This window comes from Muscardinus avellanarius (assembly GCF_963383645.1).
Source record: "Muscardinus avellanarius genome assembly, chromosome: 10".
NCBI lineage: Eukaryota > Metazoa > Chordata > Mammalia > Rodentia > Gliridae > Muscardinus > Muscardinus avellanarius.
Window position 1 is genome coordinate 110584575 of NC_137796.1, and position 22140 is coordinate 110606714.

The window sequence follows — 22140 nt, forward strand, 5'->3', positions numbered from 1 at the left end:
GGTGGCGCACGCTTGTAATCTCCACACTTGGGAGGCAGAGACAGGAGGATCGCACAGGTTTGTAGCCAGTCTCGCTGGTTTAAGAGACCCTGTTTCTAAATAAAAATATAAAAATAGGTCTGGGAGTGTAGCCCTGAGGTAGAAGGGCTTCCAGGAACCCCAGTACCCCCCAAAAAAAAAAATTTCCTAAATGCTGTGAAAAAGGAAATAAGCCAGATGTGGTAGTATACACCTGTAACCCCAGTACTACCAGTATTTGGGGGGGGGGGGCTGAGACAGGAGGATCGCAGGTTCAAGGATTGCCTCAGCAAGTAGCAAGACCCTCAAGCAACCTAGTAAGACACTGTTTCTAAATAAAAATAAAGTCGAGCTGGGGGTGTAGGTCAGAGGTAGAATGCCTCTGGATTCAATTCCCAGTATAGTAAATAAATAAATAGAATGAGACATGACACTGACACCTAATTCTCCTGGCATTAGCTGGGACAGTGTGCTGATAGGGAGGGAACCCAGGCAGGGGCTGTGATGCAGGAACTGTGGGCTGAGGCAGGAAGGAGTCTGGAACTGATTCTCAGAGTTTGGGGGTGAACACTGAGGACAAGATGGCTGCGTGGCGTGGGGGTCTGGCAAGAGTGGGGGCTGGGGGCCAGTTTGACGGCTGCGAGGTGGGAAGACTGGGTTCCTCTATCCAAAAGTGCCCACAATAGCCGGGTGTGGTGGCGCACGCTTGTAATCCCAGCATTTGGGAGGCTGAGACAGGGGGATCACTGCTTTGAGGGAGCCTCCGCTACTTAGTGAGACCCTCTGCAATTTAGTGTGACCCTGTTTCAAAATAAAGAATAAAAATAAAATAGGGCTGGAGTGTAACTTGGAGGTAGAAAGCCCCTGGCTTCCATTCCCAGTACCGCAAACCAAAAAGAAGTGCCCTCCCGCTTTGCATTCCTTAGTTGCTTAAGGACGGAAACTGGGGGCCACCCTTGACACTGTCCACCTGGAGGCATTCTCCTGACACCCCAACTCCACCCAGGACCCACAGGTGCTCTGACCCGGGTCCTTCACTTCTTCGTGGCGTGGCCGTTCGGTCGGGCTCTGCCGTGTGAGGCCGGGGATCCGAGCCGGGCCTGGCGCCGTGCAGACGCGCCAGGCACTCGGCGCGGCGACGAGGTCCCGCGCTGACTTCGCCACCCGGCTAGCTCCAGCCGCGAACTCGCGCGCTTCGGCCGCGGTGTCGGCTACCGGTCCGTGCGGGGGTGCAGACGGGTGGCGTCCAAGAGCGCCTCCGGCCGCCCTCTAGATCTGAGCCTCGTGCGCGGGGGCCGACTTCCAGGGCCTACGCCGCGCGACACTGCGGCTCCCCGCCTCCCCCGGGCCGCGCGGGGTCCGCCCTCGACCGCGCGCCCAAGGTCGCGGAGGGCCAGCCCGCGCCCGCCGCGCCCAGACGGCCCCGCGCGTGACGTCACGCCGCCCGAGCCCCGCCCCGCCGGCGCACGTCGCCCCTGACGTCACCGCCGCGCGCCGCCCGAGCCCCGCCCCGCCCGCCGGCGCCGGAGACAGCGCGGCGCGGCGGCGTCACGTCGCGCCCGCCCTGACGTCACCGCCGCGCGCCGCCCGAGCCCCGCCCGCCGGCGCGCGCCGCTCCGGACGGCGACATGGCGCGCGAGCTGCGGGCGCTGCTGCTGTGGGGCCGCCGCCTGCGGCTTCCGCTGAGGGCCCCGGCCCGGGCGGCCGCCCCGGGAGGTGAGGGCGGCGGCAGCGGGGACCCGGCGGGCTGCCCTGACCCGGGGGGCGCGGGGCCGAGGGCGGTGGAGCGGGGGCGCAGCGAGCGGCTCGCGGCTCGGGTCGCCGGCCCAGGGAGCGGGCCTGCGGGAGCGGGCGGCCCGGGCTATGCACCACGCGCCCGGGCCAGGACTTGGTGGAGTCCGCGCAGGGTGGACTTGCTCCGCGCTGGAAAGTGACCGAGGCAGGTGTTTCGTGTTCCACTCAGTTAAACACACATCAATTTACATATACGTGTATTTTTTTGAGGGGGGTCTGGGGATAGAACCCAGAGGCATTCGACCTCCGAGCTACATCCCCTGCTCTCTTTTTTTATTTTTATTCTCACTAAGTACCTGAGGCTGTCCGCGAACCGTGATCTTTCTGTCTTAGCCCCTGAATGCTGGGATTACAAGCGTGCGCTACCAGCCTGGCTTGTAATACTTTTTTTTTTTTTTTTTGGTGATGGTACTAGGGGTGGAACCCAGCTGCTTTCTACCTCCAGGCTACACTCCAGACCCATTTTATATTTTATTTGGAAACAAGGTCTCACTAAATCGCTTAGAGCCTCACTAAGTAGCGGAGGCTAGCTTCGAACCTGCGAGACTCCTCTAAATGCTAAGATTACAAGTGTGCGCTATCACGCCCGGCTACATGTATTACTTAATTACGTTCAAGAACTTGAATCAGATATGCATTGTTTCTATTTATTTTTTTGTTTTGTTTTTTGCAGTACTGGGGATGGAATCCAAGGTCATTCTACCTCCGAGCCCCACACCCAGCCCTATTTTTTGTTCTTTATTTTGAAACGGGGTCTCACTGAGTTGCAAAGTGCCTCACTAAGTAGCTGAGGCTGTCTGCAAACCATGATTCTCCTGTTTCAGCCTCGCGAATGCTGGGATTACAAGGGTGCGCCACAACGGCCAGCTCCATGGTGCTCATTTTTAACGCTCCTAGAATTTCCTTCCTTCCTTCCTTCCTTCCTTCCTTCCTTCCTTCCTTCCTTCCTTCCTTCCTTCCTTCCCCTGGTACTGAGGATGGAACTCCAGGGCATTCGACCTCCAAGCTCTACTGCCAACCTTATTTTTTATTCTTTACTTTGAAACAAGGTGTCACTAAGTTGCAGAGAGACTCACCAAGTAGCTGAGGCTATCCACAAACTCACAATCTTCCTGTCTCACTTCCCAAGTACTGGGATTACTAGAGTGCGCCACCACACGCATCTTCTAGAAATTCTTACACATCTTTTCATGTCAGTATACAGTGGCTTTCCAATGGCTACAATAACAGTATTATGTTATAACGTATCCTTCCACTTAACGTATCCTTTCACTTAATATTGTTCTGTTAGACACCGTAAAGATTATTTCAGGTTATTTTATTACAATGAAGCATAGAATAAGTACTTAAATCATTATGCTCACATGTAGTATTTATTATTTTCTAGTACTGGGGATAGAACCTAGAGGCATTCTACTTTGGAGCTGCATCCCCAGCCCAATTTTTTAATTCTTTATTTTGAAACAGCGTCTCATTCCCCACACTTGGGAGGCTGAGACAGGAGGATCGCACAGGTTCGAAGCCAGCCTCAGCTACTTAGGCTCTCAGCAACTTAGTGAGACCCTGTTTCCAAATAAAATATAAAAAAGGTCTGGGAGTATAGCCCAGAGGTAGAAGGCCTCTAGGTTCCACCCCAGTACCACCAAAAAAAAAAAAAAAAAAACTGTCTCACTGACTTCAAGGGCCTCACTAAGTAGTAGCTGAAGCTGTCCACACAGGTGCGGAATGCTGGGATTACAAGCATGCGCCACCACACCCGGCTAAGCCTCACAATTTTTTAAATGATAGCTGATATTGCCAAAGTGCAGCCCAAACCTCACTTTATCAATCTATATTTCTGTAGCAGGCATTGAAATGGCATATTCCATAGTATCTGCTCTAAGGCTGGATACTATGTCTTTTTGAAATTGGTCTTCTAGTGGCTGGGAGTGTGGCACAGTGGTACAGCCTGTGTGGATAACTTAGAGGTGGAGGCCCTGGGTTCAGTCCCCAGCACCACAAAAGAAAACCAAAAACCCAGCCTTCTATAAAAGACTCTTGTTAGATTTATATTTGCATGTATACTGGTAAGAATGTTTTCACTTGTTTAATATTTTCTATGAATTTTCTCTATCATGGTGTGTGTGTGTGTGTGTGTGTGTGTGTGTGTGTGTGTGTGTGTTACTGAGGATTGAATCCAGGGCTTTATACCTCTGAGGTATACTCCTAGTCATTTTTATTTTTTTATTGGGAAGTAGGTCTTGCTAGGTTGCTGAGAATCTTACATTTCTGAGGCTGTTCTTGAACCTTCAGTCCTCCTCTTTCAGCCTCCCAAGTACTGAGTTTACAAGTGTGCACCACACAAGCAATAACAATACTTTTTTTTTTTTTTTTTTTTGTACTGGAGATGGAACCCAGGGGGTTTTCTACCTCTGGGCTATACTCCCAGACCTATTTTATATTTCATTTGGAAACAGGGCCTCACTAATTTGCTGAGAGCCTCACTAAGTAGCTGAGGCTGGCTTCAAATCCCTGCAATCCTCCTGTCTCAGTCTCCCAAGTATTGGGATTACAAGTCTGCGTCACCACTCCTGGCTAATAACAATATTTTTTTTTTTTTTTTTTTTTTTTGGTGATGGTACTAGGGATAGAACCCAGCTGCTTTCTACCTTCGGGCTACACTCCCAGACCTATTTTATACTTTATTTAGAAACAGGGTCTCACTAAGTTGCTGAGAGCCTCACTGAGTAACAGGCTGGCTTCGAACCTGTGTGATCCTCCTGTCTCAGCCTCCCAAGCATGGGGATTACAAGCGTGCACCACCATGCCCGGCTCTAATAACAATACTTTTAAGAACAAAGTAGAAAGGTACACATCTTTCTACCTTGTCCAGATGTGTAAGGTTGGTGATATATTGCCCTAAAAAACTCAAGACACATTACTGCTTTAGTTCACCTACCAGCAGTCGACACTTGGGAAGTGAATTTTCCATGACATTAAACTTTTTCCGGTACTGGGAATGGAATCCAGGGGCATTCTACCTTCAAGCTACACCCCCAGCCCTATTTTTTATTCTTAATTTTGAAGCAGGGTCTCACTGAGCTGCAAAGGGCCTCACTACATAGCTGAGGCTGTCCACGAACCGTGATCCTACCACAATCCTTCAGTCCCAACCTCCCAAATGCTGGGACTACAAACATGTGCCACCACCCACCACACCCAGCTCATGACACTCACTTTTTTTTTTTTTTTTTTTTTGTGGTACTGGGGTTTCTGGAAGCCCTTCTACCTCCGGGCTACACTCCCAGACCTATTTTTATTTGGAAACGGGGTCTCCTAAGCCAGCGCGCGGCTGGCTTCAAACCTGCGCGATCCTCCTGTTTCTGCCTCCCAAGCTCGGGGATTACAAGCGTGCGCCACCACGCCCGGCCATGACACTCACTTTAAAGTTAAACATTTCATAGCCGGGCGTGGTGGCGCACACTTGTAATCCCCGTGCTTGGGAGGCTGAGACAGGAGTATGGCGCAGGTTCGAAGCCAGCCTCAGCTACCTAGTGAGGCTCTCAGCAACTTAGTGAGACCCTGTTTCCAAAAATAGGTCAGGGAGTATAGCCCGGAGGTAGAAAGCCTCTGGGTTCCACCCCCAGTACCACAAATAAGTAAATAAATAAATAAAGTTAGACATTTCATTTAAACCATAGGATTAGAAGTCTTTTCAGAGCCGGGCACATACTTGTAATCCCAGTACTTGGGAAACTGAGATGGGAAGATTGCAGGTTTGCAGCCAGCCTCGGCTACTTAAACCTTCCTCAATTTAGTGAGACCCTGTTTCAAAATAAAAACTAAGGTTGGGGGTATAGCTCAGAGTAGAATGCCCCTGGGTTAGGTCTCCAGTATCACACACACACACAGAAGCCATCTTCTAGAAGATTCGTTGTTAGACCTGACTGAGCCGGTCATTCCCAGCATCATGATCAATGTCAGTCCCGTGTTCAGCTGTAATGAACGCAGAGGCCCCACCAGGCCATGGAGAGTAAAGAATCTTTTTTTTTTGGGGGGGGGGTGTACTGGGGATGGGACCCAGGGGATTCTACAGTGGAGCTATATCCCAGCCCTATTTTTTATTCTTCATTTGAAACAATGTCTCGCTGAGTTTCAAAGGTTCTCACTAAGTAGCTGAGGCTGTAGCAAACCACAATCCATCTGTCTCGGCCTCCCGAATGCTGGGATGACAAGCGTGCTCACCACGTCCAGTTTGAGATTAAAGACTCTTCAATCTGTAAAATGCCCCCACACCACAGCTGCATCTTGAGAAGGAGGATTGTTGACCTTCCTGTTGCTTTAACCTACCAAGCCTCTCTGGAGTTGAATTCACTTCTCCCTCCCCAGACTTCACATGTGGGTTGGGAAAGCAGGTTAAATTGGTGTTGGTAGTTGTTTGGGGGAGCCCCCCCCCCCAGATTGTTTGAAAGCAACCTCAGGGCCTCGCAGAGCTAGGCAAGCTCCCTCCGCTGCGCTGCACCCCAGCCTTGTTTGTGTCAGACTCAAGTGCAGACTGTGGATTCTGAGTATGGACACAAGTAGCTTTCTGTGACGCGTAGAGTGTGGGGTTCGTGTCCTACATTTTGACTATTGAGCGGTGCCTTTCCCTCCTTGTTTTGTTTCTTCCCTTTGTGATCAGGGAGGTAATGTTACCTGATAATAGGTGTCAGCATATTAGAACAGGCTGTGACCCTTGGTACGGTTAAGAGACAGTGAAGGTGCTACAGAGCCTCGGGGCAACACCGTGCTTCCCGTGGGCAGAGACGGAGAGCTCTCCATCCAGAGCAGGGGTGCACTCCACGTGCTCACAGCTCCAGGAACACAGCGCAGGCCGGGCGTGGCGGCGCAGTTTGTAAGACTGAGACAGGAGGGTCGCAGGTTCACGGCCAGCCTTGGGCCCTCCACAGCTCGGTGAGGTCGTTTCAAACTAAAAACTAGAATAGGGGTGAGGGTGTCGCTCAGAGGCAGAACACCCCTGGGTTCTGTCCCCAGCACCAAAAACAGCCTTGCTATGCATGTGTTCTGTCACTTGGGTTTCAGTTTGCTTTGCTTTGGTTTTGATATAGGTGGGGTTTTTTTTGTTTTTGTTTTTGTTTAATACTGGAGGCTGAACCCAGAGGCATGTCACCTCCTATTTTTTTTTTTAGTTTTAGACAGCATCTCCCTAAGTTGCTGAGTTTGGCCTCAAACCTGTAATCCTCCTGGCTCAGCTTTCCAACTACTGGGCTGGCTTAGAACTACTGGGCTCAAGTGTTCCCTCCGTCTCAAGTGCTGGAACTACTGGTCTATACCACTGTGCCTGGAGGTCCATTTTATTTTATTTTATTTTTTATTTTATTTTATTTTTTTTTTGCAGGTTTGTAGCTGGAACCCAGAGGCATTTGACCTCCGAGCTACACCCCCTGCCTAATTTTTTATTCTTTATTTTGAAACAGGGTCTCACTGAGTTGCAGAGGGCCTCACTAAGTAGCTGAGGCTGTCTGCGAACCATGATCCTCCAGTCTCAGCCTCCCAAATGCTGGGATTACAAGCATGCGCCACCACGCCCGACATTTTATTTTTAAAAAAAGATAGCTGGGCACCATGGTACACAAGTGCAACCTTTCCCAGCACTCGGAAGCCTGAGGCGGGATTGCAGGTTTGAGACCAGTCTAGGCAAATTAGTGAGAACCTAGCCGGGCGTGTTTAACAGTACTTTGAGCCTTTTGGTTTTGCTTTTATAGCCCATCTGGAATCTGTTTTAATTCAGTAAGCAAAGAAGTTAATTTTGATGCTATAACTTTGTATGAACATGCTTCCATACTAAGAGTACATCCTCACTTTTTTTACTGTTTGCTTGGCTATTTACAAACATTTGTTTTTCCATGTGAACTTCGGAACTAGAGTAACTGTTTTTAAATTCCATGTGAGCTTTAACGAGGGTCATGTTAAATGCACAAACTGTAGTTCACTGGTAGAACACCTGCTTGTTAACATGCGCCAGGCCCGGGTTTGGGCCGTGGCACCACACGCACGTGAGAATTGGCACCCACTTACTCTGCTCTTCAGGGCCTTCTGCCGCATCCTTTTGCAAGTGTGTTTAGGTCTCTAGTGGGTTTTTTTTTTGTTTTTTGTTTTTTTTGGCGGTACTGGGGATGGAACCCAGGGGCACTGTACCTTCGAGCTACACCCCAAACCCTGTTTTTAAATATTTATTTATTTATTTTATATATTTTGCAGTACTGGGGATGAAACCCAGGGGCATCTTACCTCCAAGCTACACCCCCAACCCTATTTTTTTTTCTTTATTTTGAAACAGGTCTCACTGAGTTGCAAAGGGCCTCACTAAGTAGCTGAGGCTGTCCACAAACTTGGATCCTCCTGTCTCGGCCTCCCGAATGCTGGGATGACAAGCGTGCCCACCACGCCTAGCTTCTTTTTAGCTAGATCCAGGGCATTCTACCTCCTATACTACAGCCTTTTTTTTTAGATACTGGGGGTTGAATCCAGGGACATTCTACCTCTGAGCTACACCTCTATTTTTTCTTCTTTATATTGAAACAGTCATACTAAGTTGCAGAGGCTGGCCGCAAATCTGTGATCCTCCTGGCTCAGCTTCCCAAGTACTGTGATTACAAACCCGTGTCGCCATGCGCAGCTTTCCAGCCCTTTTAAAAAATATATTTTGTAGCTGAATGTGGTGGCGCATGCTTGTAATGCTAGTACTTGGGAGGCTGAGACAAGAGGATCCAGGTTTGTGCCCAGCTTCAGCTACTTAAGCTCTCCAACTTAATGAGACCCTGTTTCAAAATAAAGAATAAGCCAGGCGTGGTGGCGCACGCTTGTAATCCCAGCACTTGGGAGGCTGAGACAGGAGGACGCACAGATTCGAAGCCAACCTCAGCTACTTAGTGAGGCTCTCTTGCAGGGGCGCTCCCGTCTAGCATGTCTGGGCATGTGAACAGGTTAGGAAGTGCCCTCCAGGAGGGAGTGCAGGGTGGAGCCTCCATTATGGCCACCACCGGGGACATCACCCCTGGAGGAAGAGGCAGGACTCAGCGGCTGGAGAGCCACTCTGGAGCCTTCTGCACTGACATGGTTGTGGTCAGGAAATACGTCCTCCAAGACCTTTGAAATGAGGTGGAACTGGGAGGTGGCGCAGGAAGATGATCACGTAGAAATTGAGGAGTTGCTCTCTAGCCAGGTGACGGGTGGGCAGGAAGGCTGTCGATTTGTGCTGTGCTGGCCGAGGGGCTGGGCGGAGCAGGAGGGACCACAGCGTTGCTGTGTGCAGACCCCACGAGGGCGGCCTGGGTGGTTGTGGGTGGCGTGGTGCAGGCAAGCTGGAGTGGGGCTGTCTTGAGTGCTTGTGGAGCCGGGCGACCGCCGACAGCCCGCACTCTGGGGCCTGGTCTTGCCCTGGACAGTTCTGTCAGCCTCTCACTGATGTCCCTGTGCTGTCTCGTGTGTCCTGGGGTCAGAGTGCTGGCGCAGTCCTTGAGTCCAAATCCAGTCCTGTCTGTCTTGGGGTCTGGCCATCTCTGCTCCTTCCTGGCTTCCACGTGCTGCAGGGATTACAGCAGAGGTGGGAAGCCCTGCAGCCCCCGTGTGTGGACTTGGTGCTGGACCAGGCAGGTGATGAGACCCTTCCTCCTACAGCGTGGTACAGAACCGGGACTCCCACACCCAGCCTGCTGTAGACTGAAATTGTTATTTGCTATCAGAAAAAATTCCCTAGTGTTTAAACTGCATAGCATAAACAATGTAGTTAGACCAGAGAATTATCAGATACTTGTAATGTGGAAATTGAGTATTTTCTTTCTTTCTTTTTTGTGGTACTGGGGATGGAATCCAGAGGCACTCTACCTCAGAGCTACACCCTTGCCTATTTTTTATTCTTTATTTTGAAACAGGGTCTCATTGAGTTGCAAAGGGCCTCTCTAAGTAGCTGAGGCTGCCTGCGAACTGAGATCCTCCTGTCTCAGCCTCCCAAATGCTGGGATTACAAGCGTGTGCCACCACACCTGGCTGGAAATTGAGTATTTTCTCTTTTTTAAAAAATTTTTGGTGGTACTGGGGATGGAACCCAGGGGCCTTCTACCTCCAGGCTACACTCCCAGACCTATTATATTTTTATTTGGAAACGGGGTCTCTTAAACCAGCTGAGGCTGACTTCAAACCTATGTGATCCTCCTGTCTCAGCCTAGAGAAAAGGCAAGTGTTTCTGCCTTGTGGGAACGTGGACATGGTGTGTTGGTTGTCCTGCTGCGGATGTCTGGGCCTCCTGTGCCACTCCTTTCCATCTGCTCAGATCCGCAAGCGAGAGCAGCTGCTGGCAGGCGGGTGCTTGCAGCTAGGTGTGGATGCCACAGGCGGCTGGCTCGCTGACCGCCTGCTTGCCCTTGAAACCTCAAGCATCCACTGAGCAACTCTGGTGCACCGGCCCCGGACTGGTGCATGGAGGCAGCTGGCGTTCGTCCTTCTAACGAGCGCTATGTAAAGGCTAAGGATGGGTCCAGGGACAGCACCAGGTGGCCATGTCCATGCCAGCGATTTCCAGCCACACCAGGCTGTGCAGGGAGTTACTGCAGGCAGGCGTTGGGACCCTCCCTGGCTGCATGGTGAAATGGATAGCAGCCTTTGTTCAGTAAAACCCACTGACTTGACATTTGACCTGTGAGAGGGAATGTTACCAAAACCACGCTGGGGCGGCAGCTATATTGTGTTGGGGAGCGGTGCTGGAGGGTTAGACCCAGGGGATTCTGCTTCTGTCTACCCAGCTCTGTCTTTTTAAGAATTTTGTGAAGGGTCTCCCGAAGTTACCGCCCACTGGCCTTGGACCTGGTTCCTCCCTCAGCCTCCCAAGTTCTGGGATCACAGGCACAAGCCGTGCTGGTTCTATTTAGTCACTTGCCTTCCTCTTGGAGGAACAGCCTTGACTTAGAGAAATCCACAGTAGTTCCTTCTAGACAGACAAGACAGACAAATGAGGATCTTCTGCCTCCAAACGTTACTTCTCATCCTTCGGCATTTGTCTTTTCAGGAATGCCAGTTCTGTGTCCCCAGAGGAGCCCAGTCCAGTTGTGGAGCCCCAGGCAAGGCCTGGCCTCCAGCGTCCACGCCAGCCAGCCGTACAGCACACAGGCCGCCGAGGACAAGGAGGAGCCCCTGCACTCCATCATCCACAGCACGGAGGCCGTGCAGGGTACTGTGTGCAGCTTGCTGGGGCAGGGAGGTGCTCTTGGTTCCCTGCAGCCTTCAAAGCAGACATGTTTGAGGTGGAGGTGATTAACAGCTGCCTACAAACTTGCTCTGGGAACTTTCCCCAGGCTAGCCTCCATTTCCTTCCCAACAAAGAACGGGTTTGTCCTGATGTCTTGCGCCCTCTGCTGGCCACCCAGGAGTGTGCCATGTGGCAATCCAAGGCACATCTGCGAGTCCTCATGGAGGCTGGGCAGAAGCTGAGTATCTGCCCAGCTTATACAGGTCTGAATTCCCAAGTATAGACGGGAGTCACGAGAGCCCAGCCCCAAGGTTGCCATTTTTGGCTTTTAAGAGAGATGACGCCAGGCGTGATGGTGCACGCTTGTAATCCCAGCATTCGGGAGGCTGAGACCGGAGGATAGCAGTTCGCGGACAGCCTCAGCTACTTAGTGAGGCCCTCTGCAACTCAGTGAGACCCAGCTTCAAAATAAAGAATAAAATATAGGGCAGGGGGCATAGCTCGGAGGTCTAATGCCCCTGGGTTCCAGACCCGCAAAAAAAAAAAAAAAAAAGAACAGATGTACCAGCAAAGTGGAGCCACTGGCTGTGTCTGTGATTCATTACCAGGTTCTGTCTCCAAACACGAGTTCCAGGCAGAGACAAAAAAGCTTTTGGACATTGTGGCCCGCTCCCTGTACTCAGAAAAAGAGGTAGGTGCCCATCCACAGCTCCCAGGGCTCTCAGCATCCTTCTGGCAAAACCGCTTGCTTCAGCACTGCTGGGGGAGGCCAGGTCGTGTATTATCTGCGAAATGCATTAGACTGTGGACAGGCTCAGGTCTTAATCTATCAACAAGAGTAGTTTTACCAAACTCTGTTTCAGTTCAGGGATAAGTGTATCCAGATGATTCTTTGGCCAGATCAACTCTGAGAGTAAGTTGATAATTTTTAAATCCCCCAAGTGTTGGCATGTGGCTCTGCTGAGGTCCATCCGTGGCACTGTCAGTGTGCCCTGAGGCCGCAGTGTTTGCTCACGTCCTGGCCTGCTGTGACCACGTGCAGGTCCAGTCAGGGACTCAGCTGGAGGAGGGAGACTCCAGCCCCATGTGGGGCAGTAGGGAGGCAAGGAAAGCGGGGTATTAAGAGTTAGAGGGGCTTTCAGGGAGCATGCCCAGGTCTCTCTGTCAGCCCGCCCATCCTCTGTCCCCTGTGGTGACAGCGCACTCTGGAATGAGAGCTCCATGTGCGGCTGAGGTGCTTTTCGTGGCGATCCCGAGAGAGGCTGTGGCCCCTGGCCCCTGGCCCTCTTTTCTCCAGAAGATGGGGGTTCTGGTGTTTGACGAGCCACCAGATGAAATAAACACTGAATCTCCCTTCATGGAGCAGAAGGGAAAGATTCTCAGGGGGTATTTGGTCAGCCCTGAACAAGAATTGGAAAAGAAAGGGCCCAAGTGTAATGGGAGAGGTGAATGCACGGTCAGGCCTGGCTGGTAATCCTGAAAGGGTCAGCAGGAGCAGCCAGCTGCAGAAGGCTGTTCTGGGAGGAGCCACTGCCGGCGTCTGTGCCTGCCACGGGGCTGATGTGTGTGCTGGGGTGCCGTGTTCGTAGCAGGTCTCCAGCTCCCCGCGGTTGCAGACAGCGGCTCAGCTCCCTCAGGGCAGCGCCCTTCAGCCCCTTCCTCTCGCTCTACCCGTAGGTGTTCATACGGGAGCTCATCTCCAACGCCAGTGATGCCTTGGAAAAGCTGCGCCATAAGTGGGTGTCTGACGGCCAGGCGCTGCCGGAAATGGAGATCCACCTGCAGACAGACACCGAGAAAGGCACCCTCACCATCCAGGTACCTGCCTCGCGGCCAGGCGCAGCCGCGTCCCGCCCACGGAGGGCCTGCGGCCTGTAGGGAGCCTGCCTGCTTCTAGTCATGCCTGGTGTCCTGCGACATACACCGCCTCCTGTTCTGAGGCCTCTGCCTTTATTTACTGTAAACTGGAGCTTGCCCATCTTGGGAAATTTGCAGAATACAAGAGGCATAACCAGGCGTGGTGGCGCACACCGTAATCCCAGTACTTGGGAGGCTGAGACAGGAAGATCTCAGGTTTGAACAGTCTCAGCAAGTAATGAGACTCTCATCAACCTAGTGAGACCCTGTTTCCAAATGAAGAATAAAAAATAAGGCTGGAGGTGTAGCTCAGAGGCAGAATGCCCCGGGTTCACCCCCAGCACCGCAAAACGACAACAAGAGGCACAGAAGAAGAGAATGTAAAATGCCGGTCTGTGGTTTGCCTTATTATTTGTTGCAGTCTAAGTGGTAACACACACATACACACACACACACGCACTGGGGACTGAGCCCAGGGGTATTCTACCTCTGAGCTACCCCACCCCTATTTTATTTTCATTTTGAAACAGTATCTTACTAAATTGGTGAGGTTGGCCTTGAACCTGCAGATCTTCCTATCTCAGCCTCTCAAGTATTGATAGTTTAGGTATGTGCCACCATGCCCATATGAAGTGTATATTTTGAAGAGCAAAAGATGTTTTTTGTTGCTGGGTGTGGTGGCTCACGCTTATAATCCCAGCATTCAGGAGGCTGAGACAGGAGGATCCGGTTCACAGACAGCCTCAGCTACTTAGTGAGGTCCTCTGAAACTTAATGAGATCCTGTTTCAAAATAAAGAATAAAAAATAGGGCTGGGGGTGTAGCTTGGAGGTAGAATGTCCCTGGGTTCCATCCCCAGTACTGGAAAAAAAAAAAAAATATATATATATATGTGTGTGTGTGTGTGTGTGTGTGTGTGTGTGTGTGTGTGTGTGTGTATGTATATCCAGGACTACAAAAAAGAAAACAAAAAACAAAATTGTGTGTGTGTGTGTGTGTGTGTGTGTGTGTTACTAGGGATGGAACCCAGGGGCATTCTACCTCCGAGCTACACCCCCAGCCCTATTTTTTTATTATTATTCTTTTGTGTGTGTGTGTGTGGTACTGGGAATGGGAACGGAACCCAGGGACAGTCTACCTCTGAGCAACATCCCCAGCACTATTTTTTTATTCTTTATTTTGAAATAGGGTCTCACTGAATTGCAGAGGGCCTCACTAAGTAGCTGAGGCTGGATTTGAACCTGCGTAATTCTCCTATCTCAGCCTCCCAAATGCTGGGATTACAAGCATGCGCCACCACACCCAGCTTATTTTTATTCTGAAATAGGGTCTCACTAAAGTGGGTCTTACTAAGTAGCTGAGGCTGGCCATGAATCTGGATCTTCTTGTCTCAGCCTCCCAAGTACTGGGATTACAAGATTACAAGCCTGAGTCACTATACTAGGCTCTATTTTTTTTTTTAACAGTCTTGCTAAGTTGCTGACAGCCTCACTAAGTTGCCAAGGTTGGCCAAGAACCTGTGATCCTTCTGTCTCAGCCTCTTCCAATTACTAGGATTACAAACATGTGCCACTATACCTGTAGCTCCTAATTGCCTCTTTTAGGGCCCTGATCCCACTCATAAAGGAGAGCCCATGACCTGCCTCTTGGCACTGTCGCTGGGGCTCAGCACAGGGGCCAGGTAAGGCGCTGCCTGGGAAGGCGGCGGCTCGCCACCCATGCAGGCTGCACTGCAGGGGCCACTCTTCACGCTCACCTGCAGGCGTGCACTCACATCGGGCTCTCATCTGGGTCAGGAGGGCCGCTGAAGGGGACACTCAGAGCCAGGCAGAGGGAGTAGGCAGGCTCCGTCTCTGCTGTAGTGCTTCCCTCCAAGCTGCTGACTTGGTTTCCTCCTCGTGGGGCTGGTTTTCTTTGCTGATTGGTTCTTTTTGGTGCGAGGAATGGAACCCAGGCCCTCCTGCCTGCTAAGCACGTGTCCAACTACAGAGTGCCCCCAGTGCTCAGGCCTGTTCTCATCTTGGTCCTCCTACCACATCCTGTGTTCTCAATGACCCAGGCTGAACGACTGGGCTTGGGCTTTCGTGGTGAGTCCACATGGGGATCTTTCCTGACCCCATCTGGCCAGCATCGCTGAGGCCATCTGTGCCCCAGGGGCTGTGCATGGACTTAGTGTCTGTCTTCTTAGGATACTGGCATCGGGATGACACAAGAGGAGCTGGTGTCCAACCTGGGCACGATTGCAAGGTCAGGGTCGAAGGTAAGCGGGGCACGAGGCCATGGGTGGGCGCCGTGGGCACCTACATCGGCAGTTCACCTAGGCATCACGGTGCTATCACTTTGCCCGGTTGCGGGTTCAAAGCCTGGCTGATCCAGGGTGCATTCTACCTCCTGAACATTTCCTGCATCTTCACGCACTGTACCCTGAGCTGCGTGGGCCTGGCACTTCATTCAGCTGAGCTAAGCTGCGGCCACAGCATCCGTGTGGGCCGCACTGTCTCCGCAAGCAGAGGGTGAGCGTCATTGAGCACAGACCCTCCCACATCGATAGCCGCGCGCGTCTCCAGCAGGCTGCTCTACCTCTGTGGCTTGGGTCTTTAATTTTTTTTTCTCCCCCCCCCCCCTATGAGTCTGGGGATGGAACCCAGAGGCATTTGACCTCCGAGCTACACCCCCTGCCCAATTTTTTTCATTCTTTATTTTGAAACAGGGTCTCACTGAGTTGCAAAGGGCCTCACTAAGTAGCTGAGGCTGTCCGCAAACCGTGATCCTCCGGCCTCAGCCTCCCGAATGTTGGGATTACAAGCGTGCGCCACCACACCCAGCGGGTCTTTAATTTGATTTTGTTTTTTTGTCATACTGGGGACTGAACCCAGAGACATTCTACCTCTGAGCTACTTCTAGCCCTATTTTATTCCTTATCTATTACTCCCTCTGCACTAAAGTCGCAGAGGGAGGGCCTCATTAAGTTGCTGAGGCTGACTCAAACCTGTGATCATCCTGTCTCAGCCTCCCAAGTGCTAAGATTACAAGCATGGACGCCACGCTTGGCTCCGCTGTGGCTTAGTTTTTTATGTATAACCTGAGGAGGGGTTCTCATTGTGGTTGTACTAGCGGAACCTACACAGAAGTCCCGCAATTTGGCTCCTGGCACAGAAGGCAGGGGCCTCGCTCTGACTGCCTTTGCCTCCCTAGGCCTTTCTGGAAGCTCTGCAGAGCCAAGCGGAAGCCAGCAGCAAGATCATTGGCCAGTTTGGAGTGGGTTTCTACTCAGCCTTCATGGTGGCCGACAGAGTCGAGGTCTACTCCCGCTCAGCGGCCTCCGGAAGTCCAGGCTATCAGTGGCTCTCAGACGGGTGAGTGAGGAGTGAGCCCACCTCACCCAGGGACTCTCCCTGTCCCCAGAGACACTTGGAGATCACCACTGAGGCCAGAGAAACTTTGCCGAGGAAACGCAAGTGGGCTCCTCCAGGCTCTAGATGTGAAGTGGCCCGCATGGCTGTCCCCAGCCTGTGCTCTGGGTGCCGCGCCCTCCAACACTTGCCTTCTCCGGCACACTCCCTTGAGGCAGCGCCTGGCAAGGCCATTAGGCTGCTGTTCCAAAGGAGCTGGAGGCCATAGTCAAAGAGAATCGTGACAGCCATTTAAGCATTTTTGTTAGATGGCCCCAAAACTTCTTTGCAGGACTCTGCGTTTGTCAACTGGCTGCCTGGCCCGAGCATAGCTTGCCTCCCCCTCAGTTTAGAAGCAGCGCTCGGTAGGAAATTGGCCGAGGTGTCAGCAAGCCCCGCCAGCGCTCCCCTCTTTCTATGCTTCTGATGGCATCTGCTTTTTAAGGCCCCTGGCCTATGCCAGAGTTGAGGAGCGACGTGGGTCAGCCTCTGTCCCCAGGCACCGGAGCTGCTGGGAGCTGGCCCCGCCGGGTCCTGGGCCTGCTTTTGGTCACACAGGGCCCTGAGGGAGGCAGGCTTCACCCTGCACCGCAGCAGGATAGCAGCGGGCCTGGTCCTTGGCATCCATTCTGTGGCCTGAGGGGGCCAACTGGGATCAAGGAGGGCGAGTCGGGTGTCCCTTGCCTCCTCCTGGCGTGGACACTGCCCGTGACAGCCCCAGGAGAGTGCCTGGACTTGCCTACGGCCCTTGGCAAATACCTGGAACCGACTGCTCTTCTTTTGTTTCTTAGCTCTGGAGTGTTTGAAATCGCTGAAGCTTCGGGAGTTAGAACTGGGACTAAAATAGTTATCCACCTCAAGTCGGACTGCAGAGAGTTTGCCAGCGAGGCCCGAGTCCGAGGTGCGCGGGGCCTGGGCATTCTTGGCTCCGGGCCTGGTGGCCAGGGTGAGGGTGAGGGTGGGCCTGAGGCCTGAGACAGGCTGTGCTGTGGGGCTTGAGGGTGCCGCTCACAGACAGAAGGGGTGCGCAGCCTTGGTCTTATGTTCCTGGCGGGCTTGGAGGTTCTGACCCGCTGTGGGATCCCAGGCCTTCCTACCTGCCTGCTGGAGCCTTCTAAGCCAGGCATCCCCAGCCTCTGCTGGCCCTTTCTTTTTGAAAGCTGAGGGAAGCACCAGGCACTTCTGGGGTGCATGTTGCCCCATGGTCTCCAGTGGACCAGGCCAAGGAGGACTGCTGCTCCTCAAGATTCTGCGACCTGGCAGGGAGGACAGGCCCTCCCCGCAGGCCCCTGCTCTCCTTGGTGGTTTCTGGATGACTTCTGTCTCCATACCGTCTCTCTCCTGCAGATGTGGTGACCAAGTACAGTAACTTTGTCAGCTTCCCCCTCTACCTTAATGGAAGGCGGATTAATACCTTGCAGGTGAGGCCCTGAGCTGCCACAGGGTTTGATGGGCCTGGGGACCAACGCTCACACCCCAAGGACAAAGGGCAAGGTGACAGGGGCACAGACCCCACAGTCACAGCACGAGGGGTTTGTGGAGAGACGAGGTCTGGTGGAGTGGACAGGGCTCACTGAGGGGTAATTCACACACCACACCATTCACTCCTCTGGGGCACCGTTGGGTTCGATGGCACCACCTCCACAGCAGTGTTAGGACGTCCCACCACAGGAGAAGCAGCCCTGTCCCGGGTGGCACTCCTTCCATGTCCCTCCTGCCCCACTCTGCTTTGGATTTCTGCGCTTCGGCCATTTCACTTAAATAGACTCACATAACACATCGCCTCTCGTGTCCAGTTTCTTTTGCTGGTCTTGATGTCTTCGAGGTTTGGCCACGCTGCAGTGTATCAGTGCTTCCTTCTTTTTCGTGGCTGAGTGCTAATCTGTCAGATGGTGGACCACAGTCTGCTCACTGGCCCACCCACTGGGTGAGAGGGTGTTGACTCTCACTGTCACTCCAGCCTCCGGCCGACCCTTCCTGAATGCTGTCCTGGGAAGGGACACTTGTGCTTTTTTTTTTTTTTTTTTTTTTTTTTTTCAATACTGAGGATGAAACCTAGGGGCATTCTACCTCCGAGCTACACTCTCAATCCTATTTTTTAGTCTTTATTTTTTGACACAGGGTCTCACTAAGCTGCAAGGCCTCACTAAGTAGCTAAGGCTGTCTGTGCCCCTCAATCCTCCAGTCTGTCTCCTGGATTCTGGGATTACGAGCGTGCACCACCAGCCCGGCATCTCCCCTGGTTCTTCCTGAGTGACGGAGGGTGGAGATGGACTTGGGAGGGGACCTGCCTGTCTGCCGCAGGCTGTCCAGGGCACACACACCTGGGGAGCCGTGTCTCAAGCGTGACGTCCACCCCCCTGTGGGCCCTGTCTCCAGGCCATCTGGATGACAGACCCCAAGGACGTCAGCGAGTCGCAGCATGAGGAGTTCTACCGCTACGTCGCTCAGGCTCACGACAAGCCCCGCTATACGCTGCACTACAAGACGGACGCGCCGCTCAACATCCGGAGCCTCTTCTACGTGCCAGAGATGGTGAGGCACCCTGCGGCCACAGGGTCCGACACCGGGCTGCTGCCGGGCTGCTTGGTGCACACCCGCTGCACCACTCACTGGGCGGGACTAGAGCGATGGGAAGTAGGGGCCTTGGGTGGGGAGCACAGATCTCAGCCCCACAGACTGCGTGTCTCCTAGCGCAGGCCTGGGAACCTGCGAGGGTCCCAGCTGCCCGTTTGCCCTCAGCCGTTCTGGCTGTGAGCCTGGGCTGGGAGCTGCCCTCAAGATGCTCCGGAAAGGGCCTGGTGGCTATGGTCACCCTAGGCTCAGGTGCCGTGTGTATGCTCTGCAGTGAAGAGGTGGCTGCTCGACCTGCCCTCCCAGCTGCACCCGCCTGGCATCTATGTAGAAAGAGCTGTGCCGGCTTGTGCTGCTCCCAGTGAGGTGACTGCGGCCTTGCTGGCCCCTCTGGGCCAGAGCCACCCTGAGTGGGACCTAGTGCTGGTGCAGCGAGGGCCTGCGCCAGTTACTCTCTTGCCACGCCCCCCCTCCTGGCCTCCAGGAGGCCCTTCCCATGAGGTCTTCTTGGCCACACAGTCCCCAAGTGACCACTGACCCTGCTGCCGTGGCGAAGGACCCTACAGCAGCATGCAGGCACTACTGAGGCCGGGTCTCCAGGAGCCCATGGGACCTGAGAGATGGCGTCCATGTCTTTCTACAAGTCAAGACACGAATGTGGATTTGATTTTTTTCCCCAACCACCTAAAAATATAAAAATTGAGCTGGGCATGATGCCACACACCTGTAACCCCAGAACATGGGCGGCTGAGACAAGAAGAATGTAGGCTTATGGCCAGCCTCTGCAATTCTCTGATATCCTCAGCAACTTAGTGAGACCGTTTCAAAATAAAAATAAAATAGGGCTGGTGTGTAGCTTAGAGGCAGAATGCCCTGGGCTCAACCCTAGTACCAGTATATATGTGCCACTCAGATAGGCAACAAGCTGGATTTGGCCTGGAGGCTGCTTTGCTGGCCCGACCCATAGTGAGCTTTGGCTCTGTTTTCAGGGACATGCACGTCTTTCTCATTTCACATCCTCTAAAGGGGTGTTTGGGGAGCACAGCAGCTGTCCAGAGAAGCCACCCTGTTACTGCAGGGCCCCGCCATAGGTGTTCTGGGGCACCCTCCCTGGACTGGGGCTTCAGGCGGAGCAGGCAGGGCTGGGCTTTGGGGGCCGCAGGAGCTCCCTGCTCTGGCCTTCCTCGTCAGGGTTTTTTGCCCAGCAGCCTTGGGAAGGGCTGGCTCGGGGCTCTGCTCCCTGTTGCCAGAGGTGGATTGCTGCCACAGCCACCAGCCTTGTCTTTTCATCCCCAGAAGCCATCCATGTTTGACGTGAGCAGGGAGCTGGGCTGCAGTGTGGCGCTGTACAGCCGCAAGGTCCTCATCCAGACCAAGGCCACAGACATCCTGCCCAAGTGGCTGCGCTTCATTCGAGGTACATGGCCCGCAGCCCTGCTGTGCTACGTGTCAGGAGTGAGTGGTGTCTGCACAGTGTGCTGCTGGCCGCTCGCATGCCCTTTGCTGGGTGTGGCTCGGCACGATGTCTCCTTGGGCAGCAGCTGGGGAAAGCAGCTTGGAGCCTCTGGGAAGCTTTGCAGCCTCGGTGATAGTTGTGGTTGGTTTGGGGGCAGTGAGGTTTATGTGTGAGCTGTTGTTGAGCTTGAGATGATAGTTGAGTATAGAACTTAGCAGCTGACCTTCCTGTCATCTTAGCACCAAGGTGCATAGTAGCCATAATGCAGTTAGGGGTTTTTTTAAGGTCAAATCCATGTTTGCCGAGCGTCCAGGACTTCTGAAGGTGCAGACACTGCCCCAGAACAGGCAGTCTGTCCTCAGATGCACGTCACCCAGGTCTGTCTGCACCCACCTTGGAGACAAGCGGCACAGGAGGCAGCCCTGTCGTCCTGCTCCCCTCTGGCCATGTGTGACTCACGTAGGCCAGGCCGTGGGACGGCGAGCTAAGGACATGGAGGCCTCACCACCTGTTCCCTCAGGTGTGGTGGACAGCGAGGACATCCCCCTGAACCTGAGCCGGGAGCTGCTGCAGGAGAGTGCGCTCATCCGGTGAGCCGGGCCAGGCGGGCTCTGGGTGTGGGCCTTGGGGCTCTTGAGGGACTTGGGCTGTGGTTCCCAAGAATTTGGGACTGGCTGGTCACCACCCAGGTTGAGTCAAGGAAGCAGAGGGGCTGTAAGGCCAGAGGGGGTGAGATGGGCGTCTGGTTGGTTGTTCTGGAGGCTGGCTCTGACAGCGGCCCTGTGGCAGGCCAAGCTGTGCAGAGGCGGCGGGTCAGCTCAGGATTCTCCATCCCCATCTCTACTTTGCCTGCTCTGATTCCCAGCTCTCCAAATCATCTTTTTCTTTTTTTCTTTTCTTTTTTTCCCCCCAGTACTGGAGATGTAACCCAGGGACATTCTACCTCCAAGCTACAACCCCAGCCCTATTTTTTATTCTTTATTTTGAAACTGGGTCTCACTGCATTGCAAACGGACTCGCTAAGTAGCTGAGGCTGTCCTTGAACTGCAGTCCTCCTGTCTCAGCCTCCCAAATGCTGGAATCACAAGTGTGCAGCACCACGCCTGGCTTCATCTTTTTCAAAATTGAACTTCCTGGCTTTTTTTTTTTTCTTGGTGAACTAATACTCCCTGAAGGAGGTACCGCTCACTCAACCCTTACCTAGAGATGGCTGCTATGTATGTTCTAGGATGTGGTAAATTGACAGCCAGGTGGGCCAGATTTTAGAGCTAGTGTGTGCAAGAACCAAGTTGGTGGTGCACATCTGTAATCCCAGATACTTGGGAAATTTGGTTACTGACGCTGAGAGTCCCCCTCAGTTCTGCAGGCCTATGTGGGCTCACGGCACGCAGCCCTTCTCATCCCTGCCCGCGAACTCCCTGCCCTTGCTCTAGGGAGCCCTGGCTCTCCCATAGAAGATCTCCTTTGGAAGCCGAGATCTGGGAGCTGGGTACCCGTGCTGTGTGACGTCGCTGCCCCAGCCTCCTGGTAGTTAGGAGTGGGAATGTGTTTGTGCTCCTGCACGCCTTCATCTGTAGGTATCTCTTACTCTACTGAGTTCACACCAGTACTCCCCATACTAAGCCACCCCCACTGGGACGGCTGGGTCTCTTCACATTGGAAACACCCTCTGTCGGTGAGAAAGCCCCCTCTTGTTATTACCCTGCTGATCTTTTGACCCGTCTCCCTCCGTGTGAGCAGTCTGCATAGCCACTGCCCTCCCTGTGGGGCCCTGTCCCCAGGCCTTGACACTGCACACAGGCCCCTGCGGGGACACTCCACGGTGC

At 53.2% G+C, this 22140-nt stretch overlaps 1 protein-coding gene across 1 annotated transcript in view; it reads left to right on the top strand.

Moving 5' to 3' along the window:
• Positions 1 to 1646: 1646 nt before the first annotated feature.
• TRAP1 (TNF receptor associated protein 1) overlaps positions 1647 to 22140 on the top strand; it is a gene marked incomplete at both ends in the record, with an annotated part of 30426 nt that continues 9932 nt past the window's right edge. Inside the window, 11 exons of the mRNA XM_080703270.1 lie at positions 1647 to 1734; positions 10856 to 11017; positions 11644 to 11726; positions 12713 to 12853; positions 15081 to 15152; positions 16088 to 16248; positions 17076 to 17185; positions 17632 to 17705; positions 18664 to 18819; positions 20155 to 20275; positions 20835 to 20904. Coding sequence (XP_080559396.1) covers positions 1647 to 1734; positions 10856 to 11017; positions 11644 to 11726; positions 12713 to 12853; positions 15081 to 15152; positions 16088 to 16248; positions 17076 to 17185; positions 17632 to 17705; positions 18664 to 18819; positions 20155 to 20275; positions 20835 to 20904 — 1238 coding nt within the window. The remainder of the gene's footprint in view (positions 1735 to 10855; positions 11018 to 11643; positions 11727 to 12712; positions 12854 to 15080; positions 15153 to 16087; positions 16249 to 17075; positions 17186 to 17631; positions 17706 to 18663; positions 18820 to 20154; positions 20276 to 20834; positions 20905 to 22140) is intronic.